This window comes from Astatotilapia calliptera, chromosome 4, assembly GCF_900246225.1.
Source record: "Astatotilapia calliptera chromosome 4, fAstCal1.2, whole genome shotgun sequence".
Classification (NCBI taxonomy): Eukaryota; Metazoa; Chordata; class Actinopteri; order Cichliformes; family Cichlidae; genus Astatotilapia; species Astatotilapia calliptera.
In genome coordinates this window covers 16,864,150-16,891,330 of record NC_039305.1, presented here as the reverse complement: position 1 = coordinate 16,891,330, position 27,181 = coordinate 16,864,150, and the positions used below count along the sequence as shown (strand labels likewise).

Below are 27,181 nucleotides of genomic sequence, written 5' to 3'. Positions count from 1 at the left end.
TGAAGAAATAGATCTTTATTTCCATACAGCAATTTCTGTTAAAGGGTGTAAATGGGTCAGGGGGAAAAGTGCACACACTGATGGTTTTATGTGTAGTCAATGAAGCACTGACATCACAGATAATGTACGATGAGGTGATTGTAACATCTTGTATGGACAGTTTGAAGAATGCAACATTTCGCAGTAAGTATGAATGTGTTGTTAAGGCAGAAGTGCGGTCTCCACGCTCCCGTAGTTAAGCTAGATGGCTAAGGACAAAGCATCTTTTGTGCAAATGTATATACACAAGAGTAGTCACTGTACCACATCGTATCAATATTAAGCATAAACAATCATCTGGACCCGAGGTTGAAATGCAGAGGTCCTGTACAGTACTTTCTTCCACCGTCCTATGGCAACAAATGATCTCTTAACAGTCATTTCTGTCAATGAACAAGCAACAACATAATTCCACTACTCTCTTTGACCGTTTTTATTCATTCATATCTTATGTGCAGGTCAGAATGTGGCAAGTATTTAACACCACAGAAGGGCAAAAATAGACATAGAAAATATATATGTTTCATAAATATATGTGGATCTGTTCAGTAAACAAAATGGTCCCAAAGTACTTCCATATCAGAGTTTATTTTCATCCAGATCAGAAGCTGCTGGACAGTAAGATGACACAGGAAGTTTGACAAGGATTTGTGGGAGTTGAGTGTGGGTGGAAATGTGGACAGATCAGATGACTGGCGCGGAGCGGTCGTTGGTGACAGTTGGACGGAGCCTGACTGTGGCGAAAGGGTTCCCTCCCCTGTGAAAAATGCAGCAGATGATGATGAGTTTACGTCCGAGTGACAGAAAAGCAAATCATCTCGCTCATGTTCTTATGCGACTTACGCGAGGAAAGCTGGCGGGGGTCTTGCGGTGCCATTAGGCTGACTCGCCTGTGGAGGAGAAACAGACATGTATACTGTCACATGCGAATCACGAGCCCAACCAAACACAAAACCGTGACACATTTGCACTTTTAATGCCTCGGCGATTTATCGCCACGTTTGTATTTACACTCGTTTGATTTCTAGGGGAATTTAACACATTTTCCACAGCTGAAGGATTGAACACACTGTACTGAAAACAATTTAATGCCTCATGTCACAAGACGGTGTATGGAACCTGGATCTGCTGGAAATTCAAGTCTGTAGCACAATGAACCGTGCTAAGTTTTCTTATGACAAGCCATGGTGAATGCAAGTGTCTTAACAGGTGCTCTGTGCCTGGAAGGGTTCACCCATAAACTCCTTTAACAGATTTATAGCTGAATCATTACTCGGATCTAATAAAAATTTGGATCCTTATTAGATACTAACATTTTTCGTAACATCACAAAACTCTTGGTTGCACATTTGTGACTTTGCATGAAAACAAACAACAAAAAAGTCATGATGATCACATTGGCAGTATAGAGAAAATGTACCTGAACCCCAGCTGCACAAATATTGTAAACACAAATGTTTATATGTTTTTAATAAGTTAAATGTGGTGACACATTTACTTACACTGCAGTTTGGAAAAAACAAAACGAAACCAAAACCTTTAAACAAAACTCCATGTTGGGTGAACAATTATGGGAATAACTACCTATTTTGTTGGCCCTGGAAGTGCCCTCTAAAATATACACAACAAAAATAATATATTTTCCATAGCCCCGAAAAGTGATAGGTTGTTTTAATAAATAAGATCATGTTACACTACACAATTTACTGCTCACTATAAAGTAAAGGTAGCAGTAGTAATTGAGTTATTGTTTTACACAATAGTGGTTTTATAAACTGTAGCTTGCTTTTGTTCGTCTTCCTGGTAACATCCACTGTCCCGGATTTAACGTGCCTTCTGGCCTTCAATCTGCAGTACTCAACAGACTCCGCAAGAGGTCAGTAGTGGACCGATTGAGCGACATTGCTGACCAGGGCGCTTCAGTCTTGATACTACCCATCTCATTTCCACAGAGGCCCAGCAGTTTCATAACTTGGTTACCTGGACTTCAAAAAGCCTTTATTTAAAAGAAAAGTAATAATTTATCCTCTAAATAAGATTCTGTGGAACTTCCCTTAAACCAGGTCCTGGATTAAGGTTTAATATATCCAGCACTAACACAGAGTCACAATATGCTAGCAGACAACACAGAGTTCAGTCAGCTATGAGTATCGACTTCCCTGATACTCTTACAGTTCAACTTTCTCTGTAGATCTCAATCTTTCAGATCATATTCTCGCTTTTTCTGCATCTACACTCTATTCATTACTATTAGTTGTCATCTTATCTCTCCCACACCCAAACAAACCAGTGAGGGTGCTTTTTTTAAACTGATAATGACAGAACATTCCAGAAATCCCACCTCCCCCTACATCTCTTGTCTTTTTCTCTCACCTTTCCTTGTCTAGACCAACCAACATCATTTAAAAACAGGCTTTGCTGATACAGACTCCAACCAGTTTGTTGACATCAAGCAAAAGAAAGAATGTGGAAATACAATCAGGCTTTAAGCCATGGTGCTATGTAAAAAAAAAAAAAAAAAAGAATTATGAACTAGCAGAGAGAAAAAAAAATAACCCAAGAAAAACATCTAGTTTATACCAACAGTGCCAAGAAATTTATTCAGAGGTAATTACCTGAGATAACCACACAGACTGATGCAGTATGCATCATTATGGCAATAATATTCATGAATGTTCCAGCCCCAAGTTGCTAACTAACTTTACACGCATGCATAAACATGTGCGCACACCAACACACAACCTCAGCCGCCCACTTTTTCGCCGAGTATTATAATCTGCTGTAGCTGTAGAGAACTTTTTCCCATACGCGTGTCTATTCTGGGATCCTGCATATGTCTGTGTTTTAAAAAGTTATGGCAAGGGTTCGTGAGTCACTAGGAAGGAATAAACTTCCCTGGAAGTGAACCCTGTTTATCCTGGAACTGGTGGGAGACATGTAAAGCAGGAAGGAAAGGCACGAGGATGAAAAGATAAAGAGACAGATATGTGAGTGAAAGAATGAAGGAATTGACAATGAGGGATAGTGGATATCAGGTTCACCCAGAGTGGAATTCCACCATAATGCAGAGCCAGGATGTAGACTGATACAACTGACAATGGACACACACTAACATTTGGTCCCACTAGTGTAAGTCAGCCTGAGGCCCTGACCAAAGTGACTGGTTAATAATAAATGCAGGCAAGGAGGAGAAGAGTATCTCCATTTGCCACCTGACCTTTAAGTGGGTCAAACATCAACCTAACAGAATAGCCACGGCGACTGTGTTTATTTTGTTTGTGTTTTGTTTGCTTGCCTCATCTTCCATGTCCAGTTGTGGTCAGAAGTTACACACTCATCATGCGCATTAATGTCATGAACATTTTAGGCTTTTAATGATTTCTTTCAGCTGCTGGAACTGGTGGAATAGTTGTACAACATATTTGACAACTTTAAAAACAAGAGTTGGGTGAAAAAAAGCTGGGGTTTATTTTGGATCATCTCTAATCAACAGGCTCAAATCTATACATACACCCACTTCATCTTTTAATAAGTGATGGTGAAAGTTCTATGATAACTTGACATGGTTAAGGCGTATTAAGTTAGGGATTATGATTGACTACAACTGTTGTGTCTTTGGAGCATTACAAGAATTTGTTTGACAGCACTCATTAGATTGACCAATACTTGGAACAATGGGAAAAGCTAAGGACATCAAAACTGACTGAGAGGGTGCCGACCACGAAAGAAGCCTCTGCTCCAAAATCAAAAGCTTCAGGCTTGACTACCCACATGGACAAGCCAAATACTTCTGCAAAATGTTTTTATGATCAAAATTGAGCTATGTGGCCACAATAACAAATCTAAGATATCTGCACTTTGTGCTTCCAGAAAGACCTTCCCAATGGTTAAGGTCAGATAACTTATGGATGATGCATAAATGATGGGTCTTTGCCAGGAAATCAGTCTAAATAAATGCTACAAAGAAGAGTGGAAAAATATCTAATATCAGAATTATACAACCAAACACTTTTGATGGTCATTTTTAGAAAATCAAAAACACAAAACAAAGAAACCCAAGAAATGTGTTCACAGGTTTGAACTTAAGTCACTGCAGTTCTATTCTGAAGGGACGAGGCAATAAGAAATCTTGTGAAATTGGTCACACAAGTAAAGTCAAGACGTTTAGGACCTTTGAAAACAAGCTACAGTTAAGGTTAAAGTAAACATGACTGTGTGTGAATATTCAATACATGTTGAGCAGATATTTTTCTGTGTATGTGCAGGTTTGAATTCTATGTTTTGCATTGTAAACAAACGTGAATGTGCAGGAAAAGAAATATGTGCAAAGTCTATATCCAACTGTGGCTGACCAATATGAAAGGTTAAGTGCACAATTTATCTTGACAAGCAATGTCAGAGAGGTGTAGTAAAGATGGTTGTAGAGCATATACAGAGCTTGTGTAAGTCATTGTGCAGACGGGTCATGCGCATTTAACCCGTACATACCACAATGCATTTACATCCAACCAGCAGACGGGAACAAAAAGGCCTTCCTAGAACCAAACCACAATTTGCCTGCCATTTTGCATGGCATGCAAATGTAAGAACATTGGCAAGGTAAGAAATAAAAAAACTCTCAGAGATGGATGAAATAATATTAATATTTTAAAAAACATTGTCTGCATACAAAAGCTTCTGGCAAAGAATGGCATGCGTGCACCATCACCCTAGATGATAAAACCTAATTTTCAATTCAATGTGAATGCCTCTTACTAGAGCAGCCTCACCCAGAGACCCATCATCACCACCCTGGAGATTATCCTAACAATAACAATCATTACAGCTGTGTTCTGCTCACCCACAAAAAACAGTGAAGGTGAGTCGTGGGACTAAAACTTTGGACACAAAGTCAGTTTTTAGACTCAGTATTTACTTTATTTTCTCAGAACACCAAGGTGCATATTCAAAATGCATTTCAGGTTGTGGATATTTTTAGCATCTAATACTACTTATCCTGTTTAGACTTATGCTGTGAGAGGATGTGCATCAGAACCTACATTTGCAGTAACTAAATAAACTTTATACATGTGTCTCTCAACCCGGAAATAGGAAAGTCTAATTTTTTTAATTTTATTTTGCTGGCACACATACGTTGTCTTAAAAATAAGACTAAATATTACGAAAATAATCCCATACTTTACACTTTTTGAAAAGCTCAAAAGTGTAAAACTGTCCTCGAGTCCTAACAATTACATTTTTTTTCCCTTCATTGTCTACATCAGTCGACACTCGCACTATATTAAAGTGTGGTCAGGTTTCCAGGACACACATGAAAAGCTCATCTGACACCACCTACATACACACGCACTGTCACTGGCAGTAAAAACAGTTGAGGGTACAGCAGCCTTTATGCAGCAGGTATAAGGTGAGATGTAGCCTCATAGTGCCAGTCATATCACAACATGATGACAGTATGCTGGCAGAAAAAAGCTGGTCAAACTCTTCGCAGACCTGATCTAAGATCAAATCAGTTGCTTTTTTAAGTCACGCCTTAAGTCTACCAGACTCTGTGTTTCTCTTTTTAAAACACCAACATGTCAGACAAAGAAGAGCGCACAAACCAAATCGCCAACTGACCGTGCTGTGATCAGACGAGGAGGCTACAGAGGGCGTGGGGGAGTGATGGTGATTGCTATTTGTGGTGATGGTGCCGGCAGACGAGGTGTTGTGGTTTGTGCTGCGTTGCGGAATGTTGCTGTAATCTGCTGGGGGGAGAACCATGGTTGCCTCGTCTGTTTCTGTGTCCTGGTGGTGGAGGTTAACCACACTTCTGCTGCGGTACGGGGCGGCGGGCTCACTGGAGAGGAAGAGGAGGGCAGTATAAGAGATGGTAAAAGAAAGATGGTCAAAGAAATGAAGTAGCTACATAATAAAACTCATCACAAGTGAGTCTCCAGGCATATGTGAGTATTGCATTTTAATTTTTAGTGGCTGCATCATGGGTTAGGGTTACCAGCTTAAATGTTGACGTTAAGCGATACAGATTGAATGTGGCTAATTGAAATTCCTAATATGGACAAAAGAAGAGGGATGCAGATGTCTGTGTGTTCTGTCCCCAGGTTCTGGTTATAGTTTAAATTTTCACTTTCCGGGAGTGGTGGTAGTAGTTGGCTGGCAGCCTCTCTGTGGGAGGTGCCGCACATTAAGATCTAATAAATTAATCCAACAGGGATTAGTCTCTTTGAAGAAAAAGCCTGGAGTCGACTCTGAACCTTTTCTCTCTCTCTTTCATCAGCAGCAAAATCTATTCATCAGCAAACAGCATCCTGTTTCCTGATATTTTGCTGGGCTCGCGTGAAAAATATCATTTTTGATTCATTAAATAAAAGAAAGGAAAGAAAAAGGGCTCCACATGAATCATTTGATCACAAATTACTTAAATTTTATCAGAGGCTTTGAAACATTTATTACGTCAGGAACAACACAAGCGTCATTTAAATAAATAAATGAATAAATAACAGAAATAAAAATGAAGACAGAATGCTTAACAGCAGGACTCAAAGGTTAAGGAATGGGAAAATCCTCACAGAACTGTAAAGATTATCATGTCAAGAGGGCCAACTAGAGGAAATACTTCCAACAATAGAGCTGGCTGCAATATGACACCTGCAGGTCTGTGTGTGTTAGCTGGAATGTGGCTTCTCCTTACCTGTTGTTATTCACGAGTGTCTCAGTGAGAGCACGGCAGTAAGATGAAGGGAACCAGCCCCTCCTAAAAGAAAGAAACACAGCAGGCAACTTAGAGAGGATTGCATCAGCGGTCGTTATCAGCTCAATTGAAGGACTCTCCAAGTGATCGGTGAAGAGCCTGCATGCACTGCCCTCTCCTGAGCGGCTCTCTCCATCTCTTATCGAGAAGATACAGAAACCAGATAAAGGAGCAGGATCCGTTGCAGTTGCCTTTACTGTTGTATACACAGTCTGAATGTATGCCTAAGGCGACTATGCCAGCAAACAGGTTGAATCTGTCACTTGTTATTTGCAAAGAGGGAGAGCATTAAAGGTTGCAACTTCAATCACAGTTTTGGTTTATTTTGAAGGAGTTCATCTTTGACAATAAAGATTTCAGGCTGGAACAGGTTATTTTCCATCAAAGGAAACCGATGACGCAAATGAAGAAAAGATCTTGTGGACAAAGTCTTCTATTGAACCCGTCGAGGTGGAACATAGAGTTTGTGCGGAAAGAATTTGATTTTCACTGATTTAATAAAATGAGTCACGACTGAGCCAGAATTTCAGAGACCTGTGAGGTTTCAGTGGCAACAGTTCGAGCCCCCTCACACACACACACAGATGTCTAAATGAAACCTGACTCCAAAGAATATAATGAAAGACTAAAAAATGTATTATTGCAAAATTAATTTCTAGACGCTATGCTAAAAATTTCTTACCTTAATAATAAAAAATTGATTACTTTAGTTCTGAAACACATTTGAAAAAAAAGCTTGTCCCTATCCCAAGTTCAGACCAAGGACTCCTCGTCATTGTACTATTATGTAGAAAGATTGCTCCTAATCAGTATTTGATCAATCTGCCCCTCCCTCTGTGTGGATGGATGTTAATATTTGCACTAACTTGAAGAATAGGTATTTCCTCAGTGTACTTGCAATAGGAAAAAAAAAGTAAAGAGTCAGGACCTACTGGAAAATGAATTTCACCCAGTCACACTGAATAACTGCTTTTGTTTATTTAAGGAAAAGTTTCCACAGAGAACCCGTGCTTGTTTCAACCATAACTGTTAACGCTAGCAACTGAGACTACTTGATTTCAGTCAAGGACAGTTTACAAGTACCGATTGTCAAGAGTGTACACTACTAGCTGTTCCTGGAAAAGAAAGCTCAACTCTAATGATTGTGACTGGATAATTTATTTAGGAATCATGCCAATAAAATGCACACACAGAAGTCAAATGTCATTATTTGACAAATGTTGCTCTATTATCCGTAGATTTTTCACTCCCTGGAATTAAATTTCTCAGTCCTGCTGGAATTCAATCTCTCAGTCCATCAATAGAGTCCATATCTGAAACAGTCCTGGTGAGTTGCTGGGATACAGTATCAAAGCAGATATGAGACAAAGGCAGAAGCCCAGCGAGAGAACCAAAAGAATCAAAGCCGAACCTCCTGTGGAACATGAAGCCCATCTTGTCTGACGCTGTGCTCTGATAAACATGACGATATACACTTTTTAAGCCTTTAGGCGCTTCAGCTTGCCCCACCTGCAGCAGCGAGGCATCAAGACCAAAGTTTTACTTTGTGTTAGCCTCATTTTTGAAAGCTACTCAGAAATGATTCTTTTATGCCCTTGATCAATCTTTCTGGGTATATTTGTAATGTAATTTCCCTTGAAAGCAATAAAGATCAAACCGGATGAATGATTAAAATTCAAAAACACATTTTCAAGGGCTTCAGATCAAATACTTGTCTAAAAAGTCACGAACGAGAGATCTGGGGAGAGTGGACTTGGTTGGTGCCTATCTGTGTGGGGGAGCAGGTGGCACTCTGAACTTCTCCCTCCACCTCACTCCAGTCTGCTATCGTACATCCCACCCTCAGGCCATATTTTACTTTGATTTCCTTATCAGTGACTTCTCCAGCACAGGCATCACTTGACAAGCCTGGAGCTGTGTGTGCTCATACATGGTCAGCCTAGCAATCAGGCGAGGGACCATCTGGCCAGTTAAGACAGAATTCCACCTCCTATTAATCACCTGATTCATGGGAATATGGCATGAATTTTTGACAGAGGCAGTAGGAAGAAGGTGATGATGATACAGAGTTCTTGTTATGATTTAAAGACTTTTAAAGCCAGCTGAATTACATCTCAATAATGACTGCATGTGTCACAGATCTAATCGGGCCCCTATGTACAGCACAGTGTGTGCACAAGCCTTCCCCCATTTCTGTGATTATAATTTTTCATATCACATATCTGGTCTGTATAAATTCATCACACGTAGTTAGACTCACTTTCCATTCTTCTCCATTTCACCATACATCCATCCGTCTCTCTCATCAGGGATGAGCAGGACAATGACGTCTCCCTCATCAAAGCTCAGCAGTGTGCTATTGTTGCCCGCAGTATGGGGAAAGATGGTGCGCACACGTGGTCTCTTCACCATATTGTTGAGCCCTGTGGCGACAGATACAGACCTGGCGAGATTGCTGTCCTCGCCGTTCCCGTGGTCTGGGAGAGAGGAAGGAAGTTTTAAAAAAAAAAAAAAAAAAAAAAAAAAAAAAAAAGCAGAAAGCAGTGTTAACACAAGGCACGATTAAGAATATAAAGCCTTGCTAACGTGGTCACAGTAGCTGCTATGGTTACTGACCTTGCCTAATAGTACTCAACAAAAAGTGCAACTGAAACTAAAGAAACTAAAATTACAGCTGCTGGATTTAGACATAATCTAATGTACAAGATAAACTTAAAGCATGACCTGATAGATAAAAAAGTAACTGTGACAGAAAATGTCTCTAGCAGATTAGCTGTTGACATATTTTACTCTGAACAACAAATGTCAACCTCATGGTCATAATTCAGGAGAAGTAAGAGGGCTGGCAAAGTCAGTAGGATTGTTTCTCTGGGAACCCGGCACATAAAGTCGTGATAAATTATCCATTGGCTGTTGAGGTATTTCAGTGTAGGGGCAACTGACCGAAACATCAATTCAATTCAATTTATATAGCGCCAAATCACAACAGCAGTCGCCTCAAGGCGCTTAATATTGTACAGTAGATCGTACAATAAATACAGAGAAAAACCCAACAATCATATGACCCCCTATGAGCAAGCACTTTGGCGACAGTGGGAAGGAAAAACTCCCTTTTAACAGGAAGAAACCTCCAGCAGAACCAGGCTCAGGGAGGGGCGGCCATCTGCTGCGACCGGTTGGGGTGAGAGAAGGAAGACAGGATAAAAGACATGCTGTGGAAGAGAGACAGATTAATAACAGATGATTCAATGCAGAGAGGTCTATTAACACATTTATTTCATGCAGCTCATCATGGAATAACATTTTCTAGCGCAGAGAAGCAAATATCATCATTCCATGCAGCATAAAGGAGACACACATTTTAGGAACAAACAGATGGTTCTTGCATTACACCTGCAAAAACCATCTGTTTGAAAAGCACAAACGTGAGGACACAAAAGCACAGAGCAAAGTGCTAAATGAAAACAACTGTCAAAATACCTGCCGCAATACCTGTGCTGTTGCTTGAAGGAGGGGTTACAGCGGTGGGGTTGTTGTCCTGGTTGAACATATTAACCAAACGGCTGGGCTCAGCTTTCTTAGGTGGTGCCGGGGGAGTAGATATGTTCTGCCACAGTGCAATGAATGAAAACATTAGCGATATGGTGGCTGTATTTGTGAAACCAGTATGTTACTTATTTCCTTTAAAAAAAATAAATTAAATAAAAGATAAAAAAAAATAAAAAATGATTTTTTTGTCAAAACATGCAGGTAGTAGCAGCCTCAGTAACAGCTAAACAAATGACCAAGAATTACTACCCTAAGCAGTTAAAAATGTCGGGTCTAACAGACAAATGTTTATCATCCAACAACTCCGCCAAGGCAAAAGTCGAGGTCTGCGATCACTGCCATTATCATTATTATATGTTTTTTTAAGCAAGATTACATAAGTTGCCAAGGTGGAAAGGTGAAGTGTAGGCAGATGAAGAACCCATTAAACTCTGCGGCTGATCTGGATAATATTTTTTAAAATTGCAAAAACTGTCCTTGGAAGATAGTCTGAGTATCCTTATGATTTAGTCTGAACATAGAAAGATAAATATGATTAAATATTCAGTGTCAGCACGGTAGCCTCAGTATATAAGGTACTTCTATAACCTTGACATCAAAACATCCTACACCCTGGGAGCCCCATCACCAAGCATGGCATATTCATTGCAGAGGCTACCTGCATATATGAGTTATCAATTTTTTGATGTTTGTTTTTTTTCCCTGTTACTTTTCCACATTTGACAGCAATGCTTTAAAAAAACAAAACAAAAAAAAACCCCAACCTTGTACATAACAGGTTAAATCTTGTCAAGATTGGTAAGCAGACCTACAGAGAGACACTCGGAAATCGTCTCTCTGAGGTAAGTTTCCATTACGTAGTAATGATATTTTATCTAAACAGTACTAAAAAAACAAACAAACAAAAAAAAACAAAACATAGTACAGTATGAAAGACAGCAACACATGTAGCACAAGAACAAGTCTTAGGATTGTCACTTTGATCATACCACACTGTGTCGTGACGGGGACGGGGAGGGCAGTGGTGTGATGGGAACTGGCTTACGCAGCCCTTCAATCATTGACAAAACACTCTCGGGCATATTGGTGGCATCTTTGCACTGGTCCTGCCAGGTGCTCAGCTTTTCCGACAGTATGTCTCTGGCCTATCCAGCAGTCGTGGAAATAAGAAAAGATATTAAAAGAAAACATGAGTAATCAGTAGAAGGAGTGCAACATTTCTATCACTATGGCAACGTGATACATTGAGACTCTAGAGATTGTGGGTTTCGGAATAAATTCTTCTGGCTGAACCAGCAATATAATATGACTAGAGTTTGATTGCTTCCAACATAATAAGAGCAGGACTTTGTCTACCTTGTCATGGAAGGAAGCGAACTGATAGGATAATATGCAGTGTTTGTCCACAAGGAAGCAGAAGCGCCTCTTCTCCTCCAGCAGAGCCTCCTTACAGCCATCGGCGACGAACAACTGCATGTCCATCTGTCGGCTTGCCAACGTTTCTAGACACTGCAAACATGCATGCAAGTGGACATTAAAAACCATAGACAACATTCAAATTGTTTTGTGTACAAATGTACATCTAGGCAAACATAACTGAAAAGATGATAAGCTTTGAACAGATCAGATTCAGCAGGTCTGAACTGTGTTGTGCCTTCCAAACAACCACCTTGAATAAATCAAGGTCTTATCTCGCTATGCACATGGTTTACAGCCATTTAGACACAGTCATTGTTGAGACACAAAGAAAAAACCCAACAAGGGCAAAATGTATAAAAAGACCAGGGTTCCTTTGCCATTATTCTAATCTGTGTTGTGCAGAGGACAAGTATTATTAGTTTAGATCTTATTTTATTGACAGCCTGTGCTGTATTTGATGTTTAGTGAAAGGGCAGAACAGTAGGGAGGGCTGCATTATCTACACTGACAGTCTGGGATCATAAAAAGGTCAGAAAGCTACTGAAAGGATTTGATGTGTCCACGTATGTGGGATCCATGCAAATGAACCAGATATTCAGATATTCAGATATAAATATTCAGTTTCACTTTCACTACTCTAGTAAATGCTGATATCACTGAAATGTAATGAAGTGAACGGTGTTAGAACAACAATCTGAATGAAACGGCTTCTTTTAATATTGCCTTCATTTCCTGACTTCTTCATGCGCCTTAATTTATCTCTTTTTTTTTGGGGGGGGGGGGGGGGGGGGGGGGGGTGTCAAAATTTGAGGGAGCCATTTCTCATCCAACTGACTGGAAGTGTCACACCTCTAACGGCTGTTAATGCATTGCACACACCCTCTCTATTCAGCTCTTACAGCTCTGTCCTTGGTTGATAAATCCTCAAATGGCCGAAGGCTTTATTTACCGCAAACCTGTGCCGGGTACAGTGCATTTGTAATCCATGTTATTCCCAAAAATATTCTGCACGTAGAAAAGTGGTCACTATTTGGTAACACTGTACCAGTAAGTTAAAATGCACAATAACATGACCTCATAATTAAAAACAACAATACTGCCTATTTAAAAAAAACAAAAAACAAAAAAATCCACACAAAAAGGCAAATGAATACAATTTCTTCTGGTTATCTAGACCATGAACGAATATGGGGCAATACCGTTTTGCCCTTTCTAAACAGAGTCGCCGGTCTTCCTGACCAAATGAAAATCTTCCTGTTTGTTTATGCTTTCGTGACAGGCACAAACGCATCTATTTAGATCTGTTAATTTCCTCCATCGATACCAGAAATCCTGATAACAGGCTTACCTTTGTGTCTGTATTTCAACAAACAATCATATGCAAATTTCAGAAGCAAATACTCACACCTACACAAATAAGTGCAGAAATAAAACTCTTACTAAAACTGTTCTTGTTACTGACCAGTTGTTCACTTATCATTTCTCTGTGCCTCCGTTTTGTTTCAATCAAACCCTGTGAGGGCACATTTTAATGCAGCCGCGTAAGTTTTTAATCTTTTAGTATCATAATGAAGGATATAATAAAACATAATGAAGCACAGCTAGAAAACTGTAATGAGACCACACAAACACAAATGCATTAACTGACTTCTTTAGTACATTTTGGGGATTTCTGAAAAGCACCTGCATATATTTCTACAGTACAGACAGATTATTATACAAATCTGCAGTATTTTGTGAGCGCCATTTTCTGTTGCTTCTACATTGTGGTTTTTCTGACATGTGTTACCTGTTTATGTCAGAAAAACTGCAATGCACAGTCTTTTCTAGGTGAGAAAAATAGAGTGAGCAGTACAACCCACATGATCCACAACACTGTTTTCAACAAACTGATTAACACTGCAAAAAAAAAAAAAAAAAAAAAAAAAAGCAGAAACACTAAATTCAGTGGGATGAATTGAAGTATTAATAACTCCACTACAGCCCGTTTGCTAAATTGCTGTTTAAAAATACAAAAGGACTTAAGGGCAGCACAGAGAAGGAGAAAAACATAGAGTGAATATAGGGAAAAAGTAAAAGGGGAGTGTAAAATGCAGTTTCGACACACACACCCTGTTAATCACTTTACATCTGTCAACACCATAGTCACCCTGTTGCTATGGACAAGCTATGTTTATCCGGAGAACTACAAGGTGAGGGAGGTGAGAGTATCACAGAGGATCGCAACAGAGATAACCAAACAAAAAAAAGAAAAAAAAAAAAATTACACACCTCCCCAACAGATGATTCTGACTTTCTGCTCTTTGAGGTTTAAGAGGCTTTGATACAAATCCCAATCTTTGCTATCCTTGTGTACAGAAAGTAAAATGTGCAGCAACTTTTTTTTGGGAGAGCCTTTTAATTAGGTGTCTGACAGCTGTGACAGCACTCCCAGTTCATTTATTTATTCATTTTTAATTTTATCTTCTCCGTCTTCTGTCAGATCCTTCCCTGCCTTTGAAGAATCTTTGGTGTCTGGTGAATCATCTGCTCCTGTAAGCTCCTGTCTCCAAGTCCTGACACACCGTCTGCATGCCAGCCCAACTTGGTGTCTGTTGGATCTCTAAATCGCATACCTGGCTTTAAATCAGATAAGTAGGCACAAGACTTGCGACTTGATGGGAAGGTGAGAGAGCAGTAAGGTGAAAAGGAAAGAGGAAATGGAGCACGGTAAAGTGAGAGACAAAGGAATGAGAAAACAAAAGAATGAATGAGGTGACAGAAGAATTTATAATAAGGGAGAAGAGGAAGCAAGCCTGAAATTTCTATAAAGCCACAGGGCACGTGGAGTTCATCATCAACCGTGTTCACACAGAAGCTTGGCTCTAAAACTAAAGCTGTAATTTCTTAGATAATTTAACTTGCTCTGACATTTCATGGTGAAAGCAAAAATCCAGGGCTGTAACTAACTTGTTTAAAATGTAATACAAATGTGAATCAATGTCCTTGGCAACTTCACTGAGCTTCGTGACTCTATCGAATGTGTTTTGACTAAAAGTCCGTAACCTAACCCCAAGGACATTTGGCTTACTATGATTTTTGACAGAAAAACATCAAATACAGTTCCTAAAAGAGACTACAGTACGATTCAAGCTCATATATCTTGTAAAAATAAATAAATAAAATGCACAACTTCTTGTGCTTCTCTCTCTCTCCTTTATAATAAAGAAAATAATTCTGGGCAATGACAAGTCAAGTGTAGGCAGAGGTAGAAGCTAAAGCCGAAAATAAAATCAAGTATTTATGTTAGTGCACTCCTCTAAAGTGTGAAACTCCTTTTAAGGTCTCTTTCTCTTTCTTCCTTTAACTATGCAGTTTATCAGCCTTTAGTAAAGTAGACCTTGTTGACAAAACACACAAATCTTTAAATATGCAAAAGACACACACACACACACACACACACAGGCGAATAAGCTGCCTGGCAGGATCAGTGGTAGGCAGGTTATGCAAGACTTTAAGTTGGTATGCTCATAGGCCGAGGGAACTCTGAGGTTTAACTCATTTGCACTTTCCACTTAGCAGCGTCACTGCCAGGGTGTGGTTGCACCATGTAATAACAGAGTTAACCTGTTATAATGACTTCATATTCCACAGTGATTAATCGAGATCAATGACGTAAAGCACCTGAGGTAACTGTGACACACAGATCACGGATAAGTACCAACAGATAAATAGTCATAATTTAAAAAGACAATAAAAGCACACTTTTAAACATTTTGGCCCTTGTAAAACATTAAATACATAACAAGACAAAAAAGTGCAATAAAGTCTCCACTTCTCAAAGAGTGGCCTGGTTAACTTTAGCGTTTCCTAATCAAATGTCACTTCTATAGCCTGAAGAGTTAGTGCTTGCTTGCTTTCTTGTTTGTGCACGTGTTTGGCAACTTTTATAATTTGACATGCGGGTAGAACAAGATGGTGTAAGGGGACCTTGTGCGGGTGTATTCTTGAAGAAAATAAAAGAAGCCAAAAACCCCAAACAAACAAGGAGCTTCTGCACAACTGCACAGACCAGATGCTTCACATATTGCCAGTAACTTTTGCTACTCTGGCTGCAAGTTTCAGGTGTCAAGGTTTGTGAATGAGGCTCGTTATATGAACACGCCCACGTGTGTCAAAGAAAGCGCATGTGTGTACGATGTGTCATGTGTCTGTAGGAGTTGTTGGTTTTTTTTTGTTTTTTTAAGTTCGTCTCACCTCGCTTTCCTTGTTCTCGTACTTGTTCGCATTCTTGCCTTGGCTCTTTCTCCTCAGCTTCTTCAGGTCTGCCTGGGACTTCTCCAGAGAATCTTGCTTCATCTTGTGCTCCATCTGGTATCTTTTAAATGTGGCCTAGATCAGAAGAATGATTCATGTAAATGCTGCAACACCAACCTGATGCGTTTTGTCAGAACCATCTTGGGTAGCAGAAATAAGGAGAAACTGTGAACTTTAAGAATAACTGGATGAATCATTTGAAATTTAAAAATGGTGGTGAAAACTGCCAAAATATATCCACAGTCCAGTTTTCAGTATATGCTGGATATATTAAAAAAAAAAAAATCTTCCAGTACAAAGTCATGTTTCACACTATGCAGTAAACTATGCAAGCTGATTTGCAATGTAAACCGTTTCCTAAAACGTCTGTGATGATGTGTTAGGCTGGATCCATCTACTATATGGCACTAGTGCAAAGTGAACATCAGAGAGGAATAACTTTGTTTTATTATAAATAAAATGTAAAGTGTGCATACAGCTACCTCTTCACAGTCATGTAGATCCATTTACAGACTCAGAGTACCAAACATCACTCTGAAAGGGCACAGACTTGCTGTACTGCAGAAAATAGGCCCTTCTTTGTCCTGTGTTGTGCTGATAATAACCCTTTCAGTAGGACATATGCCCAATTCAAAGAGTCACAAAAAAATTCCTGCATTATTGCACAGAACGAGATTATAGTTCATCAAGTGCATAAAAAGGATTGCTTTTCATATTTTTCAACTCAACACGGTTTAAAAACCATCATCTACGTCCTCCTTACCTGCTGATCCTGTATTAAAAACCAATTCAAAGGCTTTTATTTTTGAGTCTCCCTCACTTCATGTAGTTGCTGAATAAAAATGTAAAATGTAGCACAAAAGCCAGTGATAACAAAAACAAACCCAAACTTAGTTGTGCGCGCACACAGAAAAAACTACTCACTGTCATGTATTTGACATCCATGTCAGTCTTTCTCTCCAGCTCAGCTATTATGTCTCTGTGGAACCTCTTAAACTTCAGGTGAAGAGGAGGAGGAAGGACAAGAGAGAAGAGAGGATAGGAAGACACACTGGTTATTATAAACTTGATGGGTGGATGGAGGGCTACAGTTTGTCAAGCTTTGCTGTCAGCAGAAAACAAGGAAAAATGCTGCAAGTCTCATGGAGAAAAATGGAGAATGATCATTTAAAGTGTATCGGTGTGGGGGCGAGAACCAAGTCCAAGGTTGCGGTTATGAATGAGTCAGATACAAAGCGTGGGAATGCCCACAGTCTTCTCTCAGATGCTCTCCAGCTCTCTCCCTCTCATTAGTGTGAGGGAGTCAAAGCGCTCCCCTTGTTGTGATGCAGTGTCTGCACCCACACGCAGCAGATCAATGATGTGGAAGACCCCATCACTGAAAACATAGATGACCACAGGGACTGTAGTATACATAACACAGTCATCAGACTGACTCTCTGACCTGAATTAATGCTGTGAGTCATAAACTCGCGTCCATTAACAACTGAGCCCACCCACTGATGCCGTTTGCAACAATGTCTCAGAAGAGTGCCTCCCAACTTTTCTGCGTCATGTTCATGTTTTCTGGTTTACTTTCAGGCACTAGCATCATTTATTTGCACAAAACTTGTGCAACATTCAATAAAAATAATGCGCCCAACATGTTGTGATCTTTTTAAAAGGTCTTAAACATCTAAATTTTAAGAATGCTTGTGTTGTAGTGAAATATGATACATAAAATTCTGCTAATTATTTTCACTTAAAATATCTGATATTTGCAAGTTCCAACAAAGCGATGGCGTCTTTTTCCATGCTACCTAAACACAAAGTGAACTGAAATTTTGCAACATTTACATAATAAACATTTACAACATGTTCTTCAAAACTGAACAAAAGATTAATAAAGTAGTCCGTGCAACCGTTTTGTGGTGTTAGTGTGCTAAGAGCGTACACAATGCTCATACTTAATTAATCAAACTGTAACTGCCCCAGCTGGTACAGGACAGGACATGTTAGGACCTGCTTGTTCTCAGCAACGAGATAAAGCCCCAGCTGCTCCTACAACCCAAAGCCATTTGTTTTCCTTCTGTATCTAATGTTTCATGTTTTTCTTGCTCATGATGCTACTTCAGTTGTTGTAGGTGGGTAGGAAGATAAGGTGGTGTCTATCAACAGCAGCAGAAGGATGAAAAGAACAGTTTGCTGACAGCACACCACTAAATGCCGGTTAGTGAATTCCACCTCAGTCTGAGAAACAGGTTCAGAGAGTGAGACAAGCATGCGTTTGGGAGAGGCAATACAATTAAAAATCAATTCGATAACGTAAAACAAAACATGTATACATTTGCAAAAACATATTCAAGACTCACGTTTTCCTCCAGCTCAAGATGAACGTTCCTGTGGACCTCTGAGATTTCTGTCAGTACTACACCTGCCAGGTGCAAAAAAAGGAGGGGGAAAGATGTCACACAGGTTAATGTTATAAGATGGAAAGTTTTGTCTCGACTGTACAGAAAATCATTATCTAAAGATATTCCACTAAAGTGTAAAATGATAGCCATAATGCACAGCACAGACTATAGCCTATAAGCCTGACAGTATCTGCAATATTTCTTTAACCAAAAAAGTAACCAGCTACAGATGTGATGTAGGATTTCCTTCACTGGTATGAAAGCAAACTATATGGAGCCTGGACCAAACGGGACCACTTGCTGCTCAGGAAATCAAAAAGAACTCAGATGGCAGGCTGCCACAAATCATAACCTGTTTTTCCTAAAAACAATCAAATTAGGATTACAGAGCACAATGCAGAGCATAATAACTACATGCTTGTAGCGCCAAGCCAAAGTACAGCAGTTTCATTTTAAGTCCCCACATCCCAGAGATAAAAATTGTACTACCTCTTCTTCTATTAGACAAGTTTGAAATTTTTAGGTGTTATTCCTTACTTTTTTAAATTACTTTTAAAAGTAAATTGGTGGTTTCAAGTAACAAATAAGCAAAGTATTGGCAGCTCCACTGAAGACTGATTTCCCTTCAACTTCTTTGCATTCAAATAGTACTGCTTAGTACCCAAAGCCAAGCATTATGCAAAACTAATAGCAGTAACTCTACTAACAAGAAAGGCTACAAACGGTCTTGAGTCTGGTTTGCCGTTTGCACACAAGCACTGAGGTGTGACTTTTCTAGATATTATTGATTGTAGGTGCACGTGGTCTTTAACCTGCCAGCTCACTGAAACTGAATCTGTGCCTATTTTGTGCCCACGAGACTGGTCTACCCAGGCAGGTCCCAGCTCGTCTAACTCAAATGGAGTATCTCACGCAGGCTTTTTTTCTGCTGTGCAAGATGTGAGAAAAAAGGACAACTGAAGATAATTTCTGCACTTCATTCTTATGACACTGTCAAGAGTTCACATGCAAAAGAAGGCTTTTGTAACATACTGCCTTCTGGATAATACTGCTCACAGACTGAAATCTGCATGGGTGTGTGTGTTTGGCTGGTGCAGTCCTTTGATAATCACCATTTTCAACACCTCTTAGATGATGGGTAGACACAGAATAACAATGTGTGTGTATAAATTTGTCTTGGGCCAATTAATAACTTGTGTTTACACAGATGGTCACTCTGGTTGTTTAGCCAGCATTCTTTGTCATCTTCTTTCTGCAATAACGTCAAAACAGATAAACTAATTTGTTTAGAAAATGAATCATCTGTGTGCAGTCTCATGAACACAACTTATTCGTAAGACATCCTTAGTTTACATCCAACAGCAATTTAAATTCAAGATAATGCTCAGCATATGTCGGGTATATTTTCTGCTTGTAGCATAGATGTGGGATACATCAGTGGATTTGCCAACACAAGATTACAAGACGTTCAACAAATGCACGCTGCATCTTCTCCCACACTGAGCATTTTCCCATGGGTGCTGATTCCCATGCAGCTGCAGCCAACAAATACAGCTGTACCGCACATAAGTATTGATAATGATGTAACCAGCCATCAGTGGCTTCTGCTTCAGGATACAAACACCTCCAGTTTGTGTGTTACAAACAGACAAGCCAAATCATCATAGAATAAATACTTTACTCATCAAGTCCTCATCTAGATTTGTTATTTGTTTGGTTTACAGAGCAGTAGACCCATACTGAAGCACATGGATAAATAGGAAAAACAGCCTGCACACCAAGGTTTGAAAAATAAAAAATTGCTGTCGTCTTTCAACTGTGTTCTGATGTGCACAAATGCACTGCGCAAATCCTTGACAGCCTTTCAATATGCCTGCAGACACTCTGACCTGTACATTCATCAGTATGTAAACACTGCCCTTCCCTGCTCCATCTTTCCACACCTTGCCTGCTCCACCTTGCCTCACAGTGAGACTGGCTGCTGCAGTTCAAACAGCTCGGCAGATAAAGACTCCGCTCATCCCAGTAAATCTGCCCTTTGACAGAGCAGAATAAAAGAGGCTGAGGGGTAGTGCAGGCAGGGTAAGGGTGGGAGAAAAATATGGTGAGGAGATAAATAGTGAGGCAGAAAAAAGGTACTACAATAAGTATAAGAGAAGAAATGACAATGTAGTAGTGCTGGATATGGCAATACACAGTAAAAGAAAGAAAAAGAGTTTAGAAAGGCTATGCTAGATTTAAAATAAAACGGGGCCCAAGACTGGCCCAACCTTAAACTCCCCTCATTTTACAGTAAGAATAATCTTAAAAATGTCAACAGGTGTGGTATTGAGTCAAACACCAGACAGACTGGTTTATATGTAAGGCGTATAAGTCGAGTCATAAACATACCTCAAAAACAAAATTCAGAAAATGATGTCACGTAAATGTTTCATATTAATAACTGCATAAAGATTGCATCAGTTTCTTTCCAGCAGTTCTCACTCATTTGTTTATTGTTGCACAGACCACACAAAACGTTGCTCGGCAACAGGTGCACTCTTTTGAGCAAGGTGTGAGGGCAATAGTGTATCATTATGAGGATAACTCTAAAAGCAATGTGCCATTATTACCCAACCAGAACCACAGAGATAAACCCAGCCAACTCAACCACCATCGATTTAAATAAATCCCCTTTCGTCTCTGATGAGATACAATTGTTTTATGTCCCACATGACAGTGAACAGTGTCTTTCGTAATTGCATATGTTGAGACAGATAGGCAATGTCTGTGTTTGTAGAAAGGCTCTGAAGACGGAGCACTTTATTGCATTTTCCCAGAAGCCTGCAAAAAAAAAAAAAAAAAAAAAAAAAAAAAAAAAAAAAAAAAAAGGAAGACCCACAGTTCTTCCACCGTTTTTGACTGTGGACAAAATAATCCTGGCATCTATGAGAGCCACCTGACAGCATGCAAACATGCTTGGATTATGTAAAGTGGGCCTGGTGCCATTTGAACACTAGTCACTGTGTGTCTGTGTCCACGAAACATCTATAAATACCCTTTTTGCTGCAAAAGGACAAGATAGGATGAGATTAAATTCTTTGGGGACAATGAAATGCAGCACAGTCAAGATATCTTACAGGCTGTTTGCTGTTCCAATTTTTAGGCAGCAGTTTTGTGGTTCTTTTCACTGTTCCCTGTGCATTTCTGTTTCTAGCATCAAGACTAGAAGTACAACGAGAAGATGTAAAGAGCAAATTCTAAGCACGTTCTAATCCTATTGCATCCAAACAACCTGGTCTGTACATGTTAATTCCTGCTCTTTGTTTGACCAAACGTCAGAAACCTGAGCGTTCGAATGAGAAAAAAGAAGAAAAAGAGGTTGACATTTGAACTCTGGCAGAAGTGGAGGGAGCGATAAAGGAAAGGGGCGAGAGAACGAGGTGCACCGGTGCTCTAATGCCTCGCGAGAGTATCTGGTTTCTGGTTATCTGTCACTGGAGCTCATGTTTCTTACAGAGCAGCTTCACTACAAGCATGAGCAGCCTCGTGATGAAGATGTGTAGACTTTAACGCCACATTTCTTGTAGAAGATGTCTCCACAATTATTACAACTTAAAACAATGTCTTAGGAACCTGACAGCAACTCACGACACAAATTGAAGATCCTGACTATTTATAGAGGCGTGCAGCACAGACTCCAAGTACAATGCATTTGGGTCTTCAAGCCTGGTTCATTAAACTAGATGAACACCCACCGCTCTACATAATCCAGCATAATGACTCAGAATAAACTGATCCGTCGTGAGATCACACAATGCCACACAGGAGGAAATTAGTGGGTATGTTACTTTGAATTAAAGGGAGGATTGTTTTTTTTTTAATGAATCGTTTAATCACCCGTCTATAGGCCCGAAACATCAAAATCAGAAATAAAATGGGTAATTTGAGAACATTAAAACTATTGATTTGAGTATTTAATCTTGAAAACTGAGTTTATTACAACAGTTTTTGACTGATTAATTGGCCAATCATAGCTGGGATCCTACCAACTGATTATGGTTGCAAGAAAATGCATGTGTACAATGTGGCGAGATCACAGATGGTCTTAAATTGCAGTATACACATGCTCAGTCTGTACACAGTATAATCTATCGTATGTTGACAGGCTCATCGTTATAGATGAACCAACCAAAATGTTTTATATCAATATTGTATTTTTGCAATTCTAAACCAGCCTTAAGGATGCAAACTTCAGAAGGACCTGTTGTCACAATATTTTATGGTAAAAATGTGCCACTGTGAATTCAAGGAGGCTATTGAGGATTCAAAGGCTTACTTTTCTAGCCACTTGCCAAGTGTGCACAGGGTGTTTCTTTTTTTGGGTGGAGTATCACTTTAACTGTGCCAGGAAACTGACACCAGGTGGCACTTCCCATTGTGCTGCTAAATTTAATTAGCAGTTTTGCTACTAATCAGCAGGGGAGATGAGAGGCGTACAGTGGTTAAATCAAAGTGTGACACTAGTGACAATGACTTAGGATGCCAGACTTCTTTGGACTACAAATTAGCTCAGGGGAACTGAAGCCTGGGGAGTTAGAGAAGAACGAACATAGGACGATGAACAAACAGTGTATTCCCAAGTCTATCACACTCAAATACATAAAAATCACAAGAACGGTGCTGGAATTAATCAGTGGGTAACTTCTGATGTGTTCGAGCTAGAGCACTGCCTGGGTTTAGTTTTTTAGTGATAAAGAGAGGTTCAAACATTACCCTGCTCTCTTTCATCATGAAACAAACCAGGGAATAGCTGTTGTTCTGTTCATTTATTTTTTTCTAAATTAATTTTAGTTATATTGCACAAAGTGTCTTGTGGATATCTTTTGCAAACCTCTGATTTCTTATGAGGCTTTGCAGGTGTAGAGTCAAGGCTGTGCTTCATCGTCTTATGAGATGGGGCTGAGAAGGATTTAGACCAGCGACTGAGGGGCATACATATTAACTTCCTTTAGCTTGCGATTACTGGGTCATCTCATTGACTTGTGAATAAATTAATGATCCATTTCTCACACTGATGTCAGATGCACTTTAGAACTGGCAAATCCTGCTAAATTGAAAATATGCTCCCGATCAGCAAGGTCAGGAAAATTTAATTTAAGACTTAAATTCACTTTGTTAAAACTTCAAACCTAATATTTCTAAAATGGCAACTGCCACTGAATGAATTCAGCTCCTGTGTTCCTCACAATTATCCCATGTTTACACACATATTTAGAATGAAGCCGGTGATAAACATCTGATCATTTCGTGAATAAATCTACAGACATAACAAATGCAATGGAGTGAAGCTTGTGAGCTACTTTAGGAAGTCAACTCGAGATGCACTGCATTATTCACGTGTAACATGCCTCACTCTCCTCCCGTCATATACCCAACACACCCTCTCAATTCAGCTTTGTCTTGTTAAGCTGAAGAATTTCCCATCTTTTCCCCAGACCTACAACACTTCCTGCTCTTTCACCCAAACCTGCATCTACCCTGTATACTCAGAGAGGCCACTTTCCTATTGCTCCCACAAATCTGTGTGCAACACATACCAAATGACATTGACTGTTGCAGAAAAAAAAAATCATTCAACTGAGGTTTTCCATCAACTTTAATTAAACAACAATCTGCTCTGGCTGAGGATCAGTAAATCATCCTTAAACTATTATTAGAAATGAAAAGACTGCCTTGGGAATAAAATACAACTGAATAAATTAGAAAGAAGAAAGCTTTTTGAGAAAAAGGGAGCTGCCTCCACAGTCTGCAGATTTCCCCCAGTTTATCATAGTGGAGAATCACAGGACAGATCAACTTGGAAACTTACCTAATTCTCTGGAGACAGGAGAAACTGCAGCATTCTCCCCAATCTTAGTCAGTGCATCAAAATACAACTTTCCTGCCAGGGTCATTGCTGGGAAAATGATAAAATTGTCATTAATTTTTGTCACAGTAGCCCCTAATACCCTCTGAACACCACAGAGTAACAAATAGCCACATTATTATCCAACCTGTCCGATCCTTCCTCCTCCAAAATGGCTAACTTGTCCTTCCAGTTAGCCATTTTTCATTTCTTAGCCAACTCTAACTTAATATATAAACTCTGAATCTTTTTTTAATGTAATAGCAAAAACAAAGGGGGAAAAAAAAAAAAGCTCACCTGCTACGGATTTCTCATAGTTCTTGCCCAGGTTGACCAGGTTCCTCAGTCCTGGGTTGAACTGTTCCATTACGGTCTAAAGGGGTTGAGAGAGAAAAAGGATTCAATGTGACTGTCAAACTGACAGAGTGACATTAGACGTAAATAACGAGGCAAAGAATGAATGAATGCAGTCACACTAGAGCCTGACGACAGTTTAAAGGAATCTATAACCATGTCCTTCAGGCACACATTCGCATGCATACAGATAATGTCTACAAATTATGTCACAGAGGCCAAAAATTGCTTCTGTGGAAACTTAAGACAGGAAGCACAAAAACAACAAAGAAATAATAAATACGAATAAGAATGCACAATCGATTAAACAACGTGGGCATGAAAAGACACAGGCTAATCTGATATAAGTGGGGTCTCTAGTGATCGCCATCCTTTAATCAACATCGTGGAGTGGAACTAATTATGTCTTGGAAAAAGATTTACTAATTTTCTGAGCTCCATTTTACAGATGTCAAGTCCAACCCTCTGATTAGTACAGAATAGGACAGGTCTTGGCTAACATGCACACACACGCAAAACCTCCTTAGGACACCCATGGCAAACAATGTTTCATGAGTCTTGCATTGTTCAGCCACTTGTACGTCAGACATTTGTCAGCAGCATACTGACATAATGTGTAAGTAACAGCTCCCTGCTGATACAGGCATTCATAAGAAATGACTCAGTAACCTTTCCTTTAATTTTCAGCATCTAATAATGCTGTAAGAGAAGAACTTGTTCTTCCATTGCTGAAAATCACACTGCATTTTAAAAGTCCATGAAACATGTAAACAGCCAAATCGTGTTCATTTTCAACAAAAAACAAACACAACTTGCCACTAAGTATTTAAACAGACTATTTTGGGAGCCTGTCTTGCTTATTATCAATGAGCCTGAGGTGATGGCTGCCAAGGAGCTTGCTGTATAATCTTACCACACAAAACACACAGCCAGTTAAATTATTAAACCTGGAGTCTTTTTCCTGCATTTCACCACGCCAATGAGCTGTGGGGGTAGACCCTGGAGGAGGCCGGTGGATAAGAACTGTTTAAAAAGGATAAATGCGTGAGAGAAAGCTTCTTGCCTTCTTTTCCTCCTCCTGCTTTGAACACAGTCACCTTTACTCTGCCACCTGTGGCGTGCACACTGCAGAGGACCATTAAGTCAGAAAGCCTGGTGGGATTTGGTGAGTCCCACTCACGTTCAGTTAAACGTTTCATTTTCATTGGTTAGGCTTCTCTTTGAAACCCAATTAAATCATAGACTCAACAAAAAAAAAACCCCCAGCTGATTACTTATTAAAAATTGCTTTAAAGGGAGCAGTTTCCCCACAATCCAAGATAAGGAGGAGTGGTAAATACCAATTCACTTGAAAAGCTCCCGCTTCAGTAAATAAATTAAAGTTAATTAGGCTACTGGTTGGCACGGAACTACAGAACAGCCCAAATGATGCTGATCAACCACGGCAGCAATTTAATGGGAAAAGAGGGAAAAGGAAATGCCACTCCCAGGGTGGGGCTATTCTCTCAAAACCAGTGATTCAACTCACTAATAGGCAGTTACAAGCTCTCGGGAAGCTTCTAAACTAAAATAAAAAGTGCTGACAAAAATGCAGTGAACTCATTAACAGTGCAGGCTGAGATGCTGAGTAAACCAAGAACACACTTAAAGCTCAGGGATCCTGAAAGAGCAAGACCCCAGGGTAGGATAATCAAGTGTGATAATAGTCTTTTTTCTGCTGTAACACTGTCACTTACCATAAGCTAAACATATATCACCCTATATATTCTGCTGTGTTTTCAAAAAGAAGGTAAACTACTTAAAGGCGAATGTCCACACGACAAGTAAACTTTACTGCTAAAAAAAAAAAACCTCACGAGGACCATGAATAACACCTGTTAGACAACAGGTTGGTAAAAGTCAACCTGTAAACTTGAACCCGAGTTTAAGGAGGCACTTCTTCCCTCTCGCACCTGTTGGGTTTCCCACCTTCATAGGAAAGCAGCGCTTACCTTGTATGTACTTTCAGCGAGCTTGTTCACCTCCTCCGCGTTCCTCGACATGTTTAATGTAGTTCCCTCGCGACGGCCGACAAAGAAAATATTATATTTTTAATTATGAATTGACTTATTTGTACACCGATGCCAAACACCCCCTCCCCAAAAAACAGGTCCAAGTGGGAGCGGTGACCAAACCTACGCAGACATAAAATTCCTCATAGCCAGCAGGAGACGTAGGGACGCACGCACAGCAACAAAAAAGGGAAAAGTAACTCCTGTGGTGGAGACTCGAGCTATCTGTTGCTGCTGCCACTCTTCGTGTGAGCACACACTCAGGGGGTGAAAATAAGCTGAGCTGTCAAACTTATTGTAGGTGGTTAGTTCAAAAAAGGGGAGGGGAACCTGTGGAGGTAGATGGGAGTTAAGCAAACGAGAATACAACTTCCGCTTTGACTTGATTTCAAAATAAAGGCGGCTGGGTGAAATGTCCACTGCAGGATTGTTCAGACTAGCG

The 27,181-nt window shown here is 39.8% G+C and overlaps 1 protein-coding gene across 2 annotated transcripts; it reads right to left on the bottom strand.

Moving 5' to 3' along the window:
• baiap2l1b (BAR/IMD domain containing adaptor protein 2 like 1b) lies at window positions 1-27,068 on the bottom strand. 2 transcript variants are annotated; one of them, XM_026165122.1, is made up of 14 exons: window positions 26,680-27,068; window positions 24,632-24,707; window positions 24,299-24,385; window positions 18,406-18,467; window positions 16,979-17,050; window positions 15,995-16,129; window positions 11,696-11,848; window positions 11,329-11,484; window positions 10,271-10,397; window positions 9,051-9,267; window positions 6,731-6,793; window positions 5,659-5,878; window positions 883-929; window positions 1-796 (listed from the first exon to the last, which is right to left on the bottom strand). In XM_026165122.1, exons 1-14 carry the CDS (start codon window positions 26,728-26,730, stop codon window positions 724-726), a joined length of 1,539 nt encoding a protein of 512 aa, XP_026020907.1. In that variant the 5' UTR covers window positions 26,731-27,068; the 3' UTR covers window positions 1-723. The 2 variants fall into 2 exon arrangements, with proteins under 2 accessions (XP_026020907.1, XP_026020909.1); XM_026165124.1 differs by having other exon boundaries at window positions 10,283-10,397.
• Between the last annotated feature and the right edge of the window lie 113 nt (window positions 27,069-27,181).